Source organism: Crotalus tigris, unplaced genomic scaffold (assembly GCF_016545835.1).
Source record: "Crotalus tigris isolate CLP2741 ecotype Arizona unplaced genomic scaffold, ASM1654583v1 scf7180000017592.2434428, whole genome shotgun sequence".
Lineage (NCBI taxonomy): Eukaryota > Metazoa > Chordata > Lepidosauria > Squamata > Viperidae > Crotalus > Crotalus tigris.
In genome coordinates, this window is record NW_024096498.1 from 1,025,001 (window position 1) to 1,041,581 (window position 16,581).

The 16,581-nt window shown below is 36.1% G+C and overlaps 1 protein-coding gene across 2 annotated transcripts in view; it reads left to right on the forward strand.

Annotated features, from left to right (window-relative positions):
• CWC27 (CWC27 spliceosome associated cyclophilin) overlaps positions 1-16,581 on the forward strand; it is a 113,314-nt gene that overhangs the window by 77,802 nt on the left and 18,931 nt on the right. The window contains exons 11-14 of one of the 2 annotated variants that reach the window (XM_039364861.1): positions 1,617-1,720; positions 9,815-9,924; positions 12,793-12,896; positions 13,775-13,964. In XM_039364861.1, coding sequence (XP_039220795.1) covers positions 1,617-1,720; positions 9,815-9,924; positions 12,793-12,896; positions 13,775-13,787 — 331 coding nt within the window. In that variant the 3' untranslated portion in view covers positions 13,788-13,964. Of the gene's footprint in view, positions 1-1,616; positions 1,721-9,814; positions 9,925-12,792; positions 12,897-13,774; positions 13,965-16,581 lie in introns of those variants that run through there. The other variant, XM_039364857.1, reaches the window with a different exon arrangement.

Genomic DNA, 16,581 nt, shown 5'->3' on the forward strand with positions numbered 1-16,581 from the left:
TCACACCCACAAAGAAAAAGCAATGTTATCGTGTATATGCAGTCATGTGCATGCTTACTCAGAAGAAAATCGCATTTGAGATCAGTTTAGTTTTATTCCCCTAGTAAATACACATAGAACTGCAGCATTAGATTTCCACCCAGAATTTTTTTTTTTTTTTTTTTTTTTGCCTAGACAGCTTAGTGACTTCTATTTTTATTCCTGCAATATGCAGGAATAAAATACGCCACTGATGTCATCTAAGGATAACATAACTTTCTTATAAGTATTCAGTTTCAAATAAGAAAAGAAATGCAAATCTTTTGTTTAAGTCTTATTTTGTCATTGTTGCTTTTATTTATTAAAATGAAGTTGAATTACCATTATGAAAACTTAGAGCAAATAACTACAGTCAGAGCTAATCCTGGAATGTGCTGTGTTAGCTTAACCCCACAGCACTGACAATGCCCTTTAATGCATCTATTGTTTCAGACTTGGCTGCCTTCTCTTGAGTAATGCTCTTTAACTCTATAGTGGTAAATTCTGAATGAATTATCCAGACTGATAATCCCTGGATGTGAGGTCATTAGTTTACCCATAGAAGATCCAAGCATAGAATAGACAACAATACAGAAGCCTCTCTATTGTATCCAACAAATACCCTGGGGTTAACAGGGTAACTTCGCCATCATACCTGTATCCCTTCACTTTATAGCTTCTGTGGATTTTTTTTTTAAATTTGACTTTAATTTCTGCTTTTTGTGAAATTTCATATACTAGTTTACAAAGTCAAATATGTATAAATACTGAGACTTTGGAGAACTTTCCACTAGAAAACAACTCCTAGCATTGGAAAGTGAAAGAGGGGACAAAAGGATCCTATAGATTAAATATATATAAAATTGAAGCTAAAAACATGGCAGATGATGATGAAGGTGAAGATAATGATAATTTATTAAATTTATATGCCACTTAAGATTGCTTTTGCAATTTCTTTTATTTGGTGCTAAAAGTTTATCTTTGTTTGTGTTTAACAAAGGCTGACATGCCCTTTTCTTTTGGTTTAATTGATAATCACTAGGAAATTTTACCTCTGCAATTTGATTATTTGTAAATTAATTTTGGAATTGGAGTGCCAGACCATTTTGTAAAAAGCTTTGGAGCTATGTGCAGCCTTCAGAGTATCCATTGGGAAATACTCATTAGTATGTTCAGTGATAATCCTATATTTAAACAATGTGTTAAGTAGTCAATTCATAGGGATCAAAATGAAAGCTGTATTCCAATGGTAATTGTAATCTACCAGAATAGTTGCTTATTTGCTTCAGTTGTTTCAAAAAGCAGCTGAAAAATTTTACTGGCTTGGACTTAGTGAACTTTCAGAACCTTTCATAATGTCCATTTAAGATGGTTTTTTTAAAATTTGTAGTTGGATTTACTATTATATAAACAGAGTTTCTGCCTGTACAATTTTTGAAATTGCACAGGCTGAAGACAGTTGACTTTAGTCAAACCCAGCAGAATCAGATTATGATTATCATGTCTGAATAGAGATTCAACTATTAATTTTGTGTCTATTTTCCCCTGACTTTATTTCTTTAAGAAAATTGAATTTATCTAAACATTGTTTTGTGCAGTGAGGAACTACGGAAGGAAGTTCGCCAGTTGAAACGTGAACTAATAAAGGCAAAGCAAAATAAAGAAGAAAATCCCTCAAAAGTGAAAGAGAATCCATTTGAAGGTAAAAGATGAAGCAAAGTATTACTTCTTGCAATTGTATTCTAGTAAATAAATTCATTTCTTATAAAGCATGATGTTGCACTATTAAGAAATATTGTTCAGCTTTGTGTAAGAAAAGCTAATTTTGATGCTGATTTTCACAACAGCTTATTCTAAATGGGTTAGGTAAACTGAGTTTTGCCTGCCTAGAATCATAAATTTCAGCAACCATGTATTAGCAGGGAGAGGGGAGAGGGAATCCTGTTACTTAATTAAGTAATGATCACTGTCACTATGCTTTCAAACCCTTTAGGAGAGCATAACACTCTCATGTAATATGTGGCTCATTCTTTGCCAGTTATCTTCTTTGACAGCTAAATTGATTCCCAATTTCAATTGCTTAAGGATTTTTTTCTAATGTAACAGCAGAAGACATAAAATATTGTGTTTGTTACTTTCTTCTGTTTTTGTTGTTTTATAATACTGCAGTTAAACAATCTTATTTTTTTTTTTAAAAAAAGGAAGAAGCATCATTAAAAACCTCATGAATCTAATTTAAATGGTGAGGTTATTGATGGTGCTTTGTACCATCTCTTAAAAATTATGAAAACTGGGGTACATTGAAATTTAACAGATTTATTAAAGATACATTTTTGAAGATCAAATCAGCAATTAGACATACCCTAAGGGGGGAAAGCACATTTCTGCTTAATCTGACTTCTTGTGCATCAGTAGCATGCTGGTACATATAAGCCCAATTATTCCCACTTTACTTATTCCTTTCATGCTGAAAGTAAAAACTGCAAGCCAGCATTACATTAGTTTTTACAGGTTTACAAATTTTGATCTGTTGCATCAAGAATATGTATCCTGGATATTATACTAATTATTATAATAATTATTCCTGATTGTATGAATGAAAAGAAAAAAATAAGAATAAGCTCTACACATATTCACAGGGTAAACCTGTACCTTTATGTTCACAGAAAACCTAAAGAAGCCATTAATTTTGTAGTTATATTTTCTAATATGTTGACATTATACAAGTAAGCAATGTAGACTGGCAATCTTTTGCTATACTAGGAAAAAAGGGGCATTCCTGCAGATGCAGATAGATTAGTGTCCACCAAATCCAATGGAAATGGATGCATGAAAAAGATAGAAACAAATCTATCATTTGAATTCTTAAGAAGCTAAAAAGGGAAATTTCTGGCAATCACTGGAAGAGAATGCCCAAAAGCACCGTATTGGATTATAAGCAAGAGAAATGCATAAGGTTTAGTAAAGTTCCAGGGTTCCAGGGTTCATGAGGGATTCTTCCCCAGTTATTTTGGCAATTCAACTGGAATATCTGTTAACTCTGGGCACAAATTCAATAGCACAGACTTTTCCCATTTATGTACAGTAGTGAGGATATACTAGTTTTATTTTGTTTTTGTTTTTTTCTTGTAATGGCTTGCCATAAATTAGTCTGAATTGCTTTGTTGACCTGGTTGATCCAAAATACGGTAGATTTATTTGTTTGCTTAGATACTCCTCTAAATTATATTTTTAAACCATTCTTTTGTGGCTTTGAATATAAGTGTTTGATTCAAATTAACATTTAATAAAACTTTGTCCTATACAAATAAAGATTTAAACAAATGTTCTATTCCTTTTTGCTTATTCGGGTTTTCTCCTGTGTAAAATTGGAAGTGTCTTGGCAACGTTTTGACGAAGTCGTTGCCAAGACACTTCCAATTTGATGCGGGAGAAAACCCGAATAACCAAAGACCTACATACAAACACCCGTGAAAACCTCATAATATATGAATAAAGCTTGGGATAAACACAGGTCCATCAACCACAAAAATGTAAAATAAAATAACATAAAATAAAAACCTCAAAGGGTGGGCTCAATAGGCCACAAGGTGTTTTTCTGCCATCCATTTTCTATATTATGATGTTTTAAACAAAATATGAGCAGAACTATCAATATGTTTGAATACTCTTTGAACAATATTTTCAATTACTGTGTCTTATAATATTATGTCTATGAAAGGCATAGAATGCTGTCTGTATAATTTATAGAAAGAAAAGTCAAATATTTTGTGCCTTTTGGAGATGATCAAAGATAGGTGACAAAAACAGAGAGGTGCTGCAACAAACTTTATTGATATTTTTAAAAAGCTCCCATTTTCTGTCTTATACATGTTTACAATATTGGCTCCTGGCCATTTTTCTAGGTTTTCACCAAAATCAGAACTATCTTGTTTCTTCATACACAAATAAAGCATTCAGAACTGCTTTATCAACTGCAAGCTACGTGCTTATTCGTATACTGGCTTATTGCTATTTAATTAGTTATAAAATGATAAATATCTGGATGCAAGTCTACTTTCAAGCCAAATAACTGAAATACTGCATCCTTATTCTACAGTTTCCTTCCCTATGGTCTCTTTTTATGGTACAACCATTATCCTGGTTTAAATGTGCCAATTAGTGCATGGAGATCTGTAGATCTGACCATTTACAGATATTTTAATGTAATCAGTTTCAATTATATAGTTTTATTACTGCACATCCTGATACATTGTCTAAGTTTATGTCTATTAATTTTGAGTTTTATGAGTGAGTCCCTTGACCTCAAAGCTACTGTGATGTACTTTAAAACTAAATATAATGGTATTTTCCCCCACAATCATATTGTGTATTATTTCCTTGTTTTAAAAAAAGAAAATACTCTTGGGCTAGCAGTAATTTCACATTTTCTTTGTAGAAAAGAGTTGGCACTGCTTCATTGCTTGTCAACACTGTCCCATTAGATTATTATATATAAGATATATATGTGAGGAAAACAAGTATCTGGGGGCAGATCACAACCTGCTTATTAGATGTGAGCATATAGTACATGTTTTTACTACTACTTTGTTATCATATTTTGGCCCATCAGTAATGTTCTTTCTTTGAAATATGTCTGTGTTGTAAGAACACTGTTGCATTCTTGCCCATAAGATCAGGAAAAATATTGTTAAAAAAATATTTTAAAGTGCAAATATTTTGAAAGCTTCTCTCAGGAAGACTATTATTTTGATTTACAAGGGCATTCTTAGTAGCAACACTCTCCTTTTTAACTTTTTAAGGAGATTGACCAACTGCTCACTCACTATTCCTTGTATATTTGACAATATTTGTTGCAACAGTTTTTTCTTTTCACTTGTTTGTTATTCTTTTTTTCATTTAATCAAAATTATTTTAATTTGGAACTATTTTAATATTGTATTTTGAAATTATATTCTAAGATATTCTGAGAAATTATATTTTGAGATCCTTCGTAGGACTAGGAGCCGAGATGTAAATAATTAAATAAAAATACAACTCTGGTTTTTTTGTCCCAACCTTATAGTTTCTTGATGTTCATATATTTTATTATTACATGAATATCCTACTTTTTATATAAATTGGACGTTCTTCCATATGTGGTAAATTCAGATTATAATGATTGACCCATATTCCTACTTACTGAAGAGGTATTTGAATACAATCTCTATGCCAATTCTAACACTGTATTCATCAACTACATTTATAGAAAAATATGAAAATATTAGAATGATGAGAAATAGTCCTAGAGGTGTTTTTTATTATTGTTTTATAATCTTAGCAAATATCCTGCTTATGTACAACAATATCAAAGCAAACTCCACTAAAGTGTAGGAGTTATGCTAAGTAAGCCTTTACTGTAATTACAATGAAATTGTCCATTTTCCATTTGGAGCCCTTTGACTTTCCTGACACAGAGAACATTCCTTCTTTTACTCCTTTTTTCTCTCATTCGCTATATCAAAAAAGGAAAAGGAAAGCTTAAACATGATAAGTTAAATGTTTTAAATTGTAGAAAGCTGCAGTGGTAGGTCACCACCATTTGACATCCTTCTCTATTTAAAATGTTCTTTATCCTCATTTCTATTCTGCTAGCATCTCCTTTGTATACAGTATATTGCTTCTTTTCCCCACAGTGTTTCTGTGAATTGAAAGGAAGGCTCAGACTCAAAGATCAGCAAGCAATTTTATTACTTTGATTTTGCTGATAAGGTTTACCTGAAAAACCTATTGTAAACCTGATTCAGCAGATAGATGTCCATATAATAAATAACAATAAAACTGAAAATGTTTATCCAAGAAATAAAAGCAATTGGAACTGTTACTTGATTGAGGAAAAGTACAACATAACGCAGGGGTGTCAAACTGCCAGACCGCAGGCCGGATGTGTCATGAGGAAACCGTGCCTACCCCATTGCCAACAATGGGGGGAAAGCTCCGATATGTTGCGCGACATCATGATACGTCGCAAGTTTGACATGTCTGATGTAACAGGAGCATGGTGGCTCAGCGGTTAAAGACACTGAGCTTGTCAGCTGGAAAACTTGACAGGCCAGGTTTGAGACCTGGGGGCTGTGACCAATTGGACAGAATGTTCTGCAGTACAAGCTTCAATCTATATTTTTGATCTTTGCTTCTCTTGGCTCCTTCATGCCGAATAACTGGGACAGGAAGTTTGATGGGCAAAATGGTCCTGGCTGCCTTTAAAGAGGCGCTGGTATGCCTCCTTCCAAAGAAGACTTCTCTGTTCCTTGTTCTACTGTATTAGATACCCATCATCCAGTCTCCAATCTTTTGTTATGAAGAGAGATCATGGTTCAGAAGCAGAGGACAATGCCTGGTGTGCCTTTATCTAGGAAGACCTGGTGTTTGCATATTATATTAGTGTTATTTATTTATTCATTCATTTATTTATTTGATTTTTATACTGCCTTTATTATTTTTATAAATCACACGAGGCAGTCCTATTTTCCATGGGTAATGGTGCTTTATTTGGTTTTCTGTTTTGGTTTGTATGTTTTATTGATGGAAATTTTCGGGACTGTTTGAATGCTGGCAGTATACTATATAAAAATGAACCTTGTTTAAGAACCATTCATTCAGTGACTGTTTGAAATTACGATGGTAATGAACAAGTGATAATTACAACTGGATCTCCTTACTTATCATGTTACAGCATCCACACATAAGCCAGCAGGAAATCAGAAAATTGCAGTCACATGAATTCCTCATATAACAATAGTAACTGGGAACCCCAGAATCACTTTCATAATGTATCCATAATATACTTATCCATAGATACAAGTGATGATTCTTTAATAAACTTATACAAAAATATTGAAATAGTGAATCCAAGGTTCAACACACGTTTAGTCCTTCATATACATTTGGTCTTCTGATTCTTATTTCTTAATTTCTAAATTTCCACAGCAGATAAGTTAGAGATCAGACCAGCAAAAGCACAAGTGCCAACAGTTTTTTAAAAAATTTGACACCTAATTTTGTGTTAGGAGGAGGAAATGTACTTCTCGTTATTGTATTCATTTGTGGTTTTCTTAGATAAAATAACAGGATTAAACAGGAATGCTGTCAATAGTTATTACTATATATTAGATTAAAACAGCCTATTGCTAAAAAGGCAAGTCCTGAAGACAGGATCATTCAACAACCTATAGGGCTAATCCTGGGCACTAAATAAAAGAGTAATTTAAATTAAGATAAAAGCAGGAAATCTCATCTTGCAGATAAAGGAAGCATTTGTTTCTTATCTGCATGATCTAGTGCTGGTTTTAATGTGGACCATGTGATTTCCTTTTAAGTACTTATCACCCTTCTTAAATCAATTGTATTATATTACATTTGCATTTTTCTTACTTTTTAAAATTTGGTTTCTGTATATTATTGAACAATGTACTGGGTTAGAGAACATTATCTTAAATCTACTCATCACTTAGGAGACTCTTATTCATCCTTTAATTTAAGGCCTTTACATATTATCTCATTTGTTTTAGTATAGAATAGAGCTGGAAGGGACCTTGGAGGTCTTCTAGTCTAACCCCTAGCTCAAGCAGGAGAACCTATACCAGGGGTAGGCAACCCAAAACACTCAAAGAGCCACTTGGACCCGTTTCCCACCAAAAACAAAACACCAGGAGCCGCAAAACCCTTTTGATATCTAAAATGAAGATAACACTGCCTATATCCTTTTTTACCTTTATTATAGGTGTGTGTGTGTGTGTGTGTGTGTGTATGGACATTTGTCTATATATATCCCCCACTCTCTTTCTTTCTCTCTCTCTTTCCTCTCTCTCTCTCTCCCTCCCTCTCTCTCTCTCTTTCTCCCCCCCCCCATCTGCTGCTCACCTGGCAAGCTTCAAGCTGTTGTCCAACAAGCTCAGGGGCAAGCAACCTCGTCTCTTTTATGACTCATGGACTTCAACTTCCAGAATTCCTGAGTCAGCCTAGCTGGGCTAGCTAGCTCTCTCCTGCCCTTCCTGCTTCCTGCAGAGACGCAGGAAAGGGAGGAGCTCTGCCCAGTAAGCTGTTCAGCTCCTCGGAGAACACTGTGAGTGTACTCTCTTTTACACATACACACACACACACAAAAACACAAACACACAGACAGAGATTGAGAGAGAGAGAGAGAGAGAGAGAGAGAGAGAGAAGCAGGGAAGCGCAATTGCCTCTCTCTGTCTCTGTCTCTCTCTGCAAAGGCAGAGGAGGCTGGGAGCCACAGGGGAAGGCTCAAAGAGCCGCATGCGGCTCCAGAGCCGCAGGTTGCCGACCTGTGACCTATATCGATACCCTCTTGAGCTTCTCATGCTATAAAGAAAATAGTAGGAGATTTGTACTTTCAGATTTGCAAGATTCTGTTAATGTAGCTAATATAATAAAGTAGAATTAGCTCAGTTGGCTGTGTTTCCTCTTTGGCTTACCTGAGAGAGAGAGAATATATATATGTGTGTGTTTCTATCTGTCTGCCTGCCCGCCTGTCTCTGGATAATATTATCCACAGAATATTGATAGTTGAATGATTCTAGAAGTTCTAAATCAATAAAGACTGTCTTTACACTGATTATCAGTCATTTGTTAATTGCCTGGATTTCAGTTTGACAAACTGGAGTCTTCTGAATAAACATGCATAAGGTTGCACTATAATAAGTTAATATTTTATAAAATGTGTATGCAGTGGTGGGATTTAGCCAGTTCACACCAGTTCGGCAGAACCGGTAGCTAATTTTTTGTTGTCCAGGCCCAGAATGGATTTCTGGAAGCAGCATCCACACAGAGAATCGGTTGTTCACATATTTGAATCCCGTCGCTGTGTGTATGTCTATGAAGTTTCTCAGTCATCCAGGTCATGCTTGTCCCAAAAGTGCTTTTTCAAAAGGCAACTGGACTTTATTTTTGGATTTGAAGTGTGTCTGTAAATTGTGTGGGTTGAAAATCCTCCTAAGCTTTTCAGATATTCCTGCAATATATGAAATGAATAAATTCAGGAGGATTTTCAACCAAACAATATACAGACACACTTCAAACCCCAAAATACACTAAAGCAGAAGCTTGTCCACCCCAAGGAAAAAACAATGTGAAATATGCAGTACAATGCTGGGAGACTGTGTACACATCTGTGTATTGGAGAAAGAAAACAGTCTCTTCACCAACGCATGACACAACATAGGAGATCAAACCCATCAGGACAAGATTCAGCAATTCATCTACATTTGAAAGACAAAGGTCACTCTTTTAAAGACAGCAAAGTCCATATTCTGGACTGGGAGGACTGCTGTTTTGAAAAGGGGTGAAAGAGGTCATTTACATTAAGACTGAACAGCCCTCTCTCAACAGAGGGAGAGAGAAACAATACTACCTATTTCCTGTTTACAATGTAATCCTTTCAGCAGTACCAAGAAGGTTCTACACTCATTTGCATTATTCCAGTGACCCTGAGGGCCCAGATAAATCTTCAAATGGCCTCAACAGTTCTCAGAAAACATACTAATGAGCAGATATGCTATTGCTCAACAGCTCTCAAAAAACATGCTAATGAGCAAGGAATATAAATCCATCCATCCTCCACCATTTGGTCAGAGCTGAAGAAGCTTCTTGGATAAAAAGCGAAAGATCTTCAAGAAAAAAACAATATCCAGTTGCCTTTTGAAAAAGCAGTAAGATGTATATGAAAATGAGTAATGTAAACTTAAGTATCACAATTATCTTTGAATAAAATGTGTTTTTTTTTGGTTTCTAAATGAAGAAGAGGAAGCTGCTCCAAACAGCATTGTTGCAGAATATCTTGAAGAAAAGAAGAAATATGAAGAATTGAGGAAGCAGCAGCCAAAAAAAGGATCTTCTCGTGAAGATCAGGTATCATATTTACCCAAAAGGGGGGGGGAGATCACACAGAACTAAATAATCTACTCAATTATAGTTACAGAAATGGCTACGACAAGTCTGTTATTTTACATTATGGAGGAGGGGGAGAGAGAGGAGTTTAGTTTTATTTCATCTTTTTCTTTACAATTTACCATTAATTTTAAAGCATATTAACAAATCTATGATCTTGATACTAGCAGAATAGTGCAAACAAAAGGCTGGAATTATTCTTTATACTTTTTAAACAGCATACTGCATCTTCACAGAGCTATATTCCAACTTTTTTTACAGCTAGTGAAAGTATTTTAGTAGAAGACTACCTCTTTGAAAGCACACTGTAATAATTGTTGGTTCATACACTTATGTTCAGTGTATGAATATTTTAAATAATTGCAGTGAATAGGTGCCTCACTATTAGTACCTGAATACATTGATTCAATGAAATGATTATTCCTCTTGGAACAAAGGTGAAATCGGGTGTTTATTTATTTATTTTATTTATTTATGAGACTTATATACCGCTTTAAATGCAAGCACTCTCTACGCGGTGTACACCAGTAAGCAATGTATATATATATTTACATTGCCCCCAACAATCTGGGTCCTCATTTTACCTACCCCGGAAAGATGGAAGGCTGAGTCAACCTTGAGCCGGTGAGATTTGAACTGCTGACCTGCTGAATACAGTCAGCTAAAGTGGTCTGCAGTACTGCACTCTAACTGCTGCGCCACCTCGGTGTTCCCTAGCAGCACAGTTCATTGGGCAAATAATTCTGTCATAAATGAATTTTTTGTGTAGGAACATTCCAATACCTATAGATGTGTACAAACATAAGCTACACCTTACAGTATGTTTGTATTGTAAGGTATAGCTTACAATATAAAATATAATGTAATGGATATCTACAGTGAGGGGAAAAATTATTTGATCCCCTGCTGATTTTGTATGTTTGCCCACTGACAAGAAAATGACCAGTCTCTAATATTAATGGTAGGTTTATTTTAACAGTGAGAGACAGAATAACAAAATAAAAAAGGAGTGCTCCTAATCTCAGCCTGTTACCTGTATAAAAGACACGTGCCCACAGAAGCAATCAATCAGATTCCAAATTCTCCACCATGGCCAAGACTAAAGAGCTGTCCAAGGATGTCAGGGACAAGATTGTAGACCTACACAACGCTGGAATGGGCTACAAGACCATCGCCAAGCAGTTGGTGCGATTATTCGCAAATGGAAGAAATACAAAATAACTGTCAGTTTCCCTCGGTCTGGGGCTCCATGCAAGATCTCACCTCGTGGAGTTTCAGTGATCATGAGAATAGTGAGGAATCAGCCCAGAACTACATGGAAGGATCTTATCAGTGATCTCAAGGCAGCTGGGACCATAGTCATCAAGAAAACAATTGGTAACTCACTACATCATTAAGGACTGAAATCCTGCAGCACCCACAAGGTCCCCCTGCTCAAGAAAGTACATGTACAGGCCCGTCTGAAGTTTTCCAATGAACATCTGAATAATTCAGAGGAGAACTGGGTGAAAGTGTTGTGGTCAGATGAGACCAAAATCGAGCTCTTTGGCATCAACTCAATTCACCATGTTAGGAGGAGGAGGAATGCTGCCTATGACCCCAAGAACACCATCCCCACCCTCAAACATGAAGGTGGAAACATACTTTGGGGGTGTTTTTCTGCTAAGGGGACAGGACAACTTCACTGCATCAAAGGGACGATGGATGGGGCCATGTACCGTCAAATCTTGGGTGAGAACCTCCTTCCCTCAGCCACAGCCAAGGCAACAAAGGAGTGGCTCAAGAAGAAGCACATTAAGATCCTGGAATGGCATAGCCAGTCTCCAGACCTTAATCCCATAGAAAATCTGTGGAGGGAGCTGAAGGTTCGAGCTGCCAAACGTCAGCCTTGAAACCTTAATGACTTGGAGAGGATCTGCAAAGACAAGTGGGACAAAATCCCTCCTGAGATGTGTGCAAACCTGGTGGCCAATTACAAGAAATCTCTGTGATTGCCAACAAGAATTTTGCCACCAAGTACTAAGTCATGTTTTGCGAAGGGGTCAAATACTTACTTCACTCATTAAAATGCAAATCAATGTGGGTAACTTTTTAGAAATGCAGTTTTCTGGATTATTTTTGTTGTTATTCTGTCTCTCACTGTTAAAATAAACATACCATTAAAATTATAGATCTGATAATTTTTTTGTCAGTGGGCAAACTTACAAAATCAGCAGGGGATCAAATACTTTTTTCCCTCACTATATGTAGCCAGTGAAGAGCTAAAACATTCATTGGAATTACATTCATTGAAGAGTAATAGACAAAAAATTATTTGATAAAATAAGCATATTAAAAAATATAGTTCAGAATTTTTTTTCACAAAATACAACACTTTACAAAGGGAGGGATTTATATTCCTCATAGTCATTTGATCGTTAGCTCTCTTTCTGAGAGTCATTGAGGCCACTTGGAGGTTTATCTGTGCCCTCAGGTCACCTGAATAATGTAAATGGGTGTGGAACCTTCATGGAACTGCTGAAAGGACTGTGTTGTAAACAGGAGATTTATGGCGTTGTTTGCCTCCCCTTCTGTTGAGAGAGGGCCATTCAATCTTAATGTAGATGGCCTCTTTAATCCCTCTCTCAAACCTGGTTATAAATTATATATAAATTATATAAATATAAATCCTTCCATTTGCCATCATTCAGTCAGAACTGAAGAAGCTTCTTGGATGAGAAACAAAACATCTTCAAGGAAGAACAAAGAAATCCAGTTGCCTTTGAAAAAGCATCTTTGTGTAAGGCACAGTGAATTGGGCATGTGTTAAGCATCATATTTTAATTCCAGACATTGGCGTTACTGGATCGATTCAAATCAAAGCTAAACCAGGCAATATCAGAAACACCTGAAGATGAAGTACCTGAACCTGAAGTGGAGAATGATGAAGGATGGTGAGAAACTTATGAGTTCAAAATAACTTTAAGTACGAAATAGAGAATAGAAAATATTTTCAAAATCTGTCTTCAGGATGTTTTAATTTTCTGTTCCCATTACCTAATTATAAACAAATTTGTTTTATGCAAGGATATTTTTCCTTAACAAAACTCCTCTACTGAGGGATAGATTTCATCTTTATCTCCATTTTCAATAAACCTAAAAAATATTGCCATTCCCTTACTACAATTCCTTAATAGTGTAGAAAAAATAACTTTCCTGCATCAGAACTAGTGATGTTTATAAGCAAGTTTACCCTTCACCCACCCTAACTGTTAATTAATCACACAAGTTGAATGATAGGGTTAAAATCTATCCTCTCCCACTGGACTCCAATAGAAACCAAGAGACTGTGAATTCTACTCCTTGCTTAGGGCACAAAGCCAGCTGGATGACTTGTGCTAGTCTTTTTTTTTTTTTTCAGCCTAGAAGGCAGCAGCAAGCCAACTCTGAAAACAGGAGTCAAGGATAATACATGCTAGTACATGCACACACGGGGGCGCGTGCATGCATGCACACACACACACACAACCCACTACCAGTAACAATAGCACCCTCCCTCCTCCAAGTAAAATTGTGTATATCGGACCATGGTTTATTTTCAAGAATATAGTAAGCCTAAAACAGGACAGGGAATCTTTTTCTGTTTGAGAGATACGATGCATTATGGGAAATATTATGACAGTTAGGAGTACTTCCCATTAGTGGGTGAGATCATTGCTTTTATACTGTTTGTTTCTTTAAAAAAAAATTTCCCTCACAGACACTTTCGTGCACCACCCATTTAGTAAATTCTCTTCCCCCCCCCCCTTTTTTTTTTTTTACGCTATCTTAGTGTCCATTGCTGATTTCTAAGCCACTGAAAGAATATTCCAGTGCACAAGAGGAAGAAAAAAACAGACAAAGCAAGGATTCTTACCAAAGGCCAATTCATATAGCAACATATTGCTCCTAGGGCTTAATCAGAGTTAGCCTACTGCTGAGAACATGCACACAAATAAAAAGTTTATTTTGTAGACTCTGGATTAAGTCGCTTCAGGATTGTGTCTTTTGGAATTTCACTAACCTAAAAACTGTGACAAGCATGCAGAATTTTTTGGTTGAGAGATTGGTTTGGGAAGAACAAAATATTTTTGGATTCAGATTAGTTTTTTTCTCTCTTCAGTGCCCTTAACTAGGTGGAGTGGCTGGATCCAATTGTGGCATCTTTGAAGGAATTTTTAGTGTAGACTTCCAACCCACTCCTCAAAAACTATAGCAGTGTGCTTTGAGATGATTTACTGAAATTGTGTGTGTGTGTGTGTGTGTGTGTGTGTGTGTGTGAGAGAGAGAGAGAGAGAGAGAGAGAGAGAGAGAGAGAGAGAGATGCATAAATTATATGATTGTAAACCATTTTGTAGGATATGGTTGCTTGCTTTATGGAAAGTGAAACCGAGCCAGCAATCCTTGCACAACTGTCAGGGCATGTTATCTGAAATAAAATGATTGCCTGTAAGACATTCTTTTGTGTCCACATGAGTGGCCACACATTGAGGTATAATTTTCATTTTCTGTCAAGATAGAAGCCATTACCAATTTGTTATATTTTCTTTTATTTGGCAATCTTCTCTTTCTGCATTTTTGGCTGAATTGTCCTGTTGGCATAGAATATAGCAGACATTTGGGTACTTTTCAGACGTATTTGACTTCTCTGTGCAAAAACATTTTTTTAATATTACAACTCTACTGTAAACAGTGTGTATGGTGTTTGATAATTACTACCAGACATTACTATTTTACAAGGCATTTTAGGAAGCATTGTTAAAAGATCTAAAGCAAATTTGATAGGGTAGAGTTTCATTCTGAAGCTTAAAATCTCTTATTGGGACATACCACTGTCATCTGAAACTCAACAGTGCTTCTGTCTGCTTCTTTGTGTTCTTGTCTCCCTATAACAGCTATACAATGTAAAATGCATATAAAACACAGGTCATAAATGCCAGTGTGACATTTGCAAGACTATTGATGGAGCCCTGGAAAACCTATATGACCCTCTGCTACACAACACATCTGGATTTCGCACAGCAATGACATTTGCACCATTTACTTGGCGCTGGCTGACACTGAGGTGTCTAATGCTGATAAATGTAACAGCAACTAGTTTCATGACCATTATTAAGGAGTTCCTGAAACCTTTGGGTTTCGTTCATTTTTTTTATGTTTATAGCTTCAGTTATCCTCCTTTACATAAAGAGTTGCTTAATTTCTCAAAGAACATTTAATGAAGACATTTGCTCATTAGCTGCTACACAGCACATTTCCAATATGATACCAGTGATACAAGATGCAGAGATAGAAAGAGTGCAAGACTAAACTGCTTTCTGCTTCATATTTGTTTTCTGTTAATAGTGGAAAGACTGAGAACCATTTCTTTCCTTTTTAGGAAAAAGCTGAAATGCTACACATGTTGCAAGACACATCCCTTGATTATGTCCAACACAAGAGACCTGAATTTGTACAGCTAAGCTCTGCCTCAAAGTTCAGAGTTCCTTAATTCATTCTGTGAGACCAAATCACAATCCAGGAATACCATTAACATGTGACAAGATTTCCATTTTCCAGATATTAGTATTACTAGAAACAGAAGTAAAAAAAAAAAATAGCCTCCAATAGTCTCCATAAGCACTCTTTACCAAATAGTCCTGCACTTGATAATATCACTGCCAATTAATCATGCCAACGTATATTTTAATGTCTGCCCTTCAGGGTAGGCCAAGATAGGAAATAGACTGTATAAAAAGTACCAGAACCCTATGGATACATGCTATTCCAGTGGTTCTCAACCTGTGGGTCGGGACCCCATTTGGGGTCGAACGACCATTTCATGGGGGTCACCAAACAACCCAGTCCACCATTTTTTCCCCTTTTCCTTAGCTGTGCTACTCCCTTTTATTCTATTGGCTTTTGAAAGCCAATAGAATAGACTCTCTTGAATAGAGTCTAATTCTATTGGCTTTCAAAAGCCAATAGGAATTGTCCAGGCTGTCTCTGCTCTGCTGAGCCCACCAAACGTCCCATTCTGCAAACGATGCTGCACCAGTTGAGTAGTCCTCGACTTACGACCGGTTGGGGGTCGCGGCATTAAAAAGGTTGAGAACCACTGTGCTATTCTAACAGAATCTTGCAAGCCTGACATGGTTTTCTCTCCCTCTTATACCAGAGAGTTAACATTGAATCACTCTACTCCTTCCAAGCTTAAATCATGATTTGCTAATTGTTGCATTCCTTTTCCAAAGTTCTCTGTACTCATCTTGTATCAACAGGGACCTTAGAAGGAAGATAGAACACACATGTATGTACATCCATGCCTCTTACTATTATCACATATGTTGCACACATTCACAATGCTAAGTCAGGATTTTGAGCCATGTTTATTGAAGAAACCATCAAGACCTGATTTGTATGCAATGCTAAGGCAGTATATACAAGGTCACACACCACAATATGCCCAAAAGAAGCAATATTTGGCTTAGTTCAGAATGAGAATGGAATGAGAATGTATATTTTAAACAAAGATGCAAAAGAAAATATATTTGTAAATCCAAAATAGCCTGGTCTGTTAGCTTGAGACTCATGAGATGAAAAATGTTGGGAAGTTTTTCA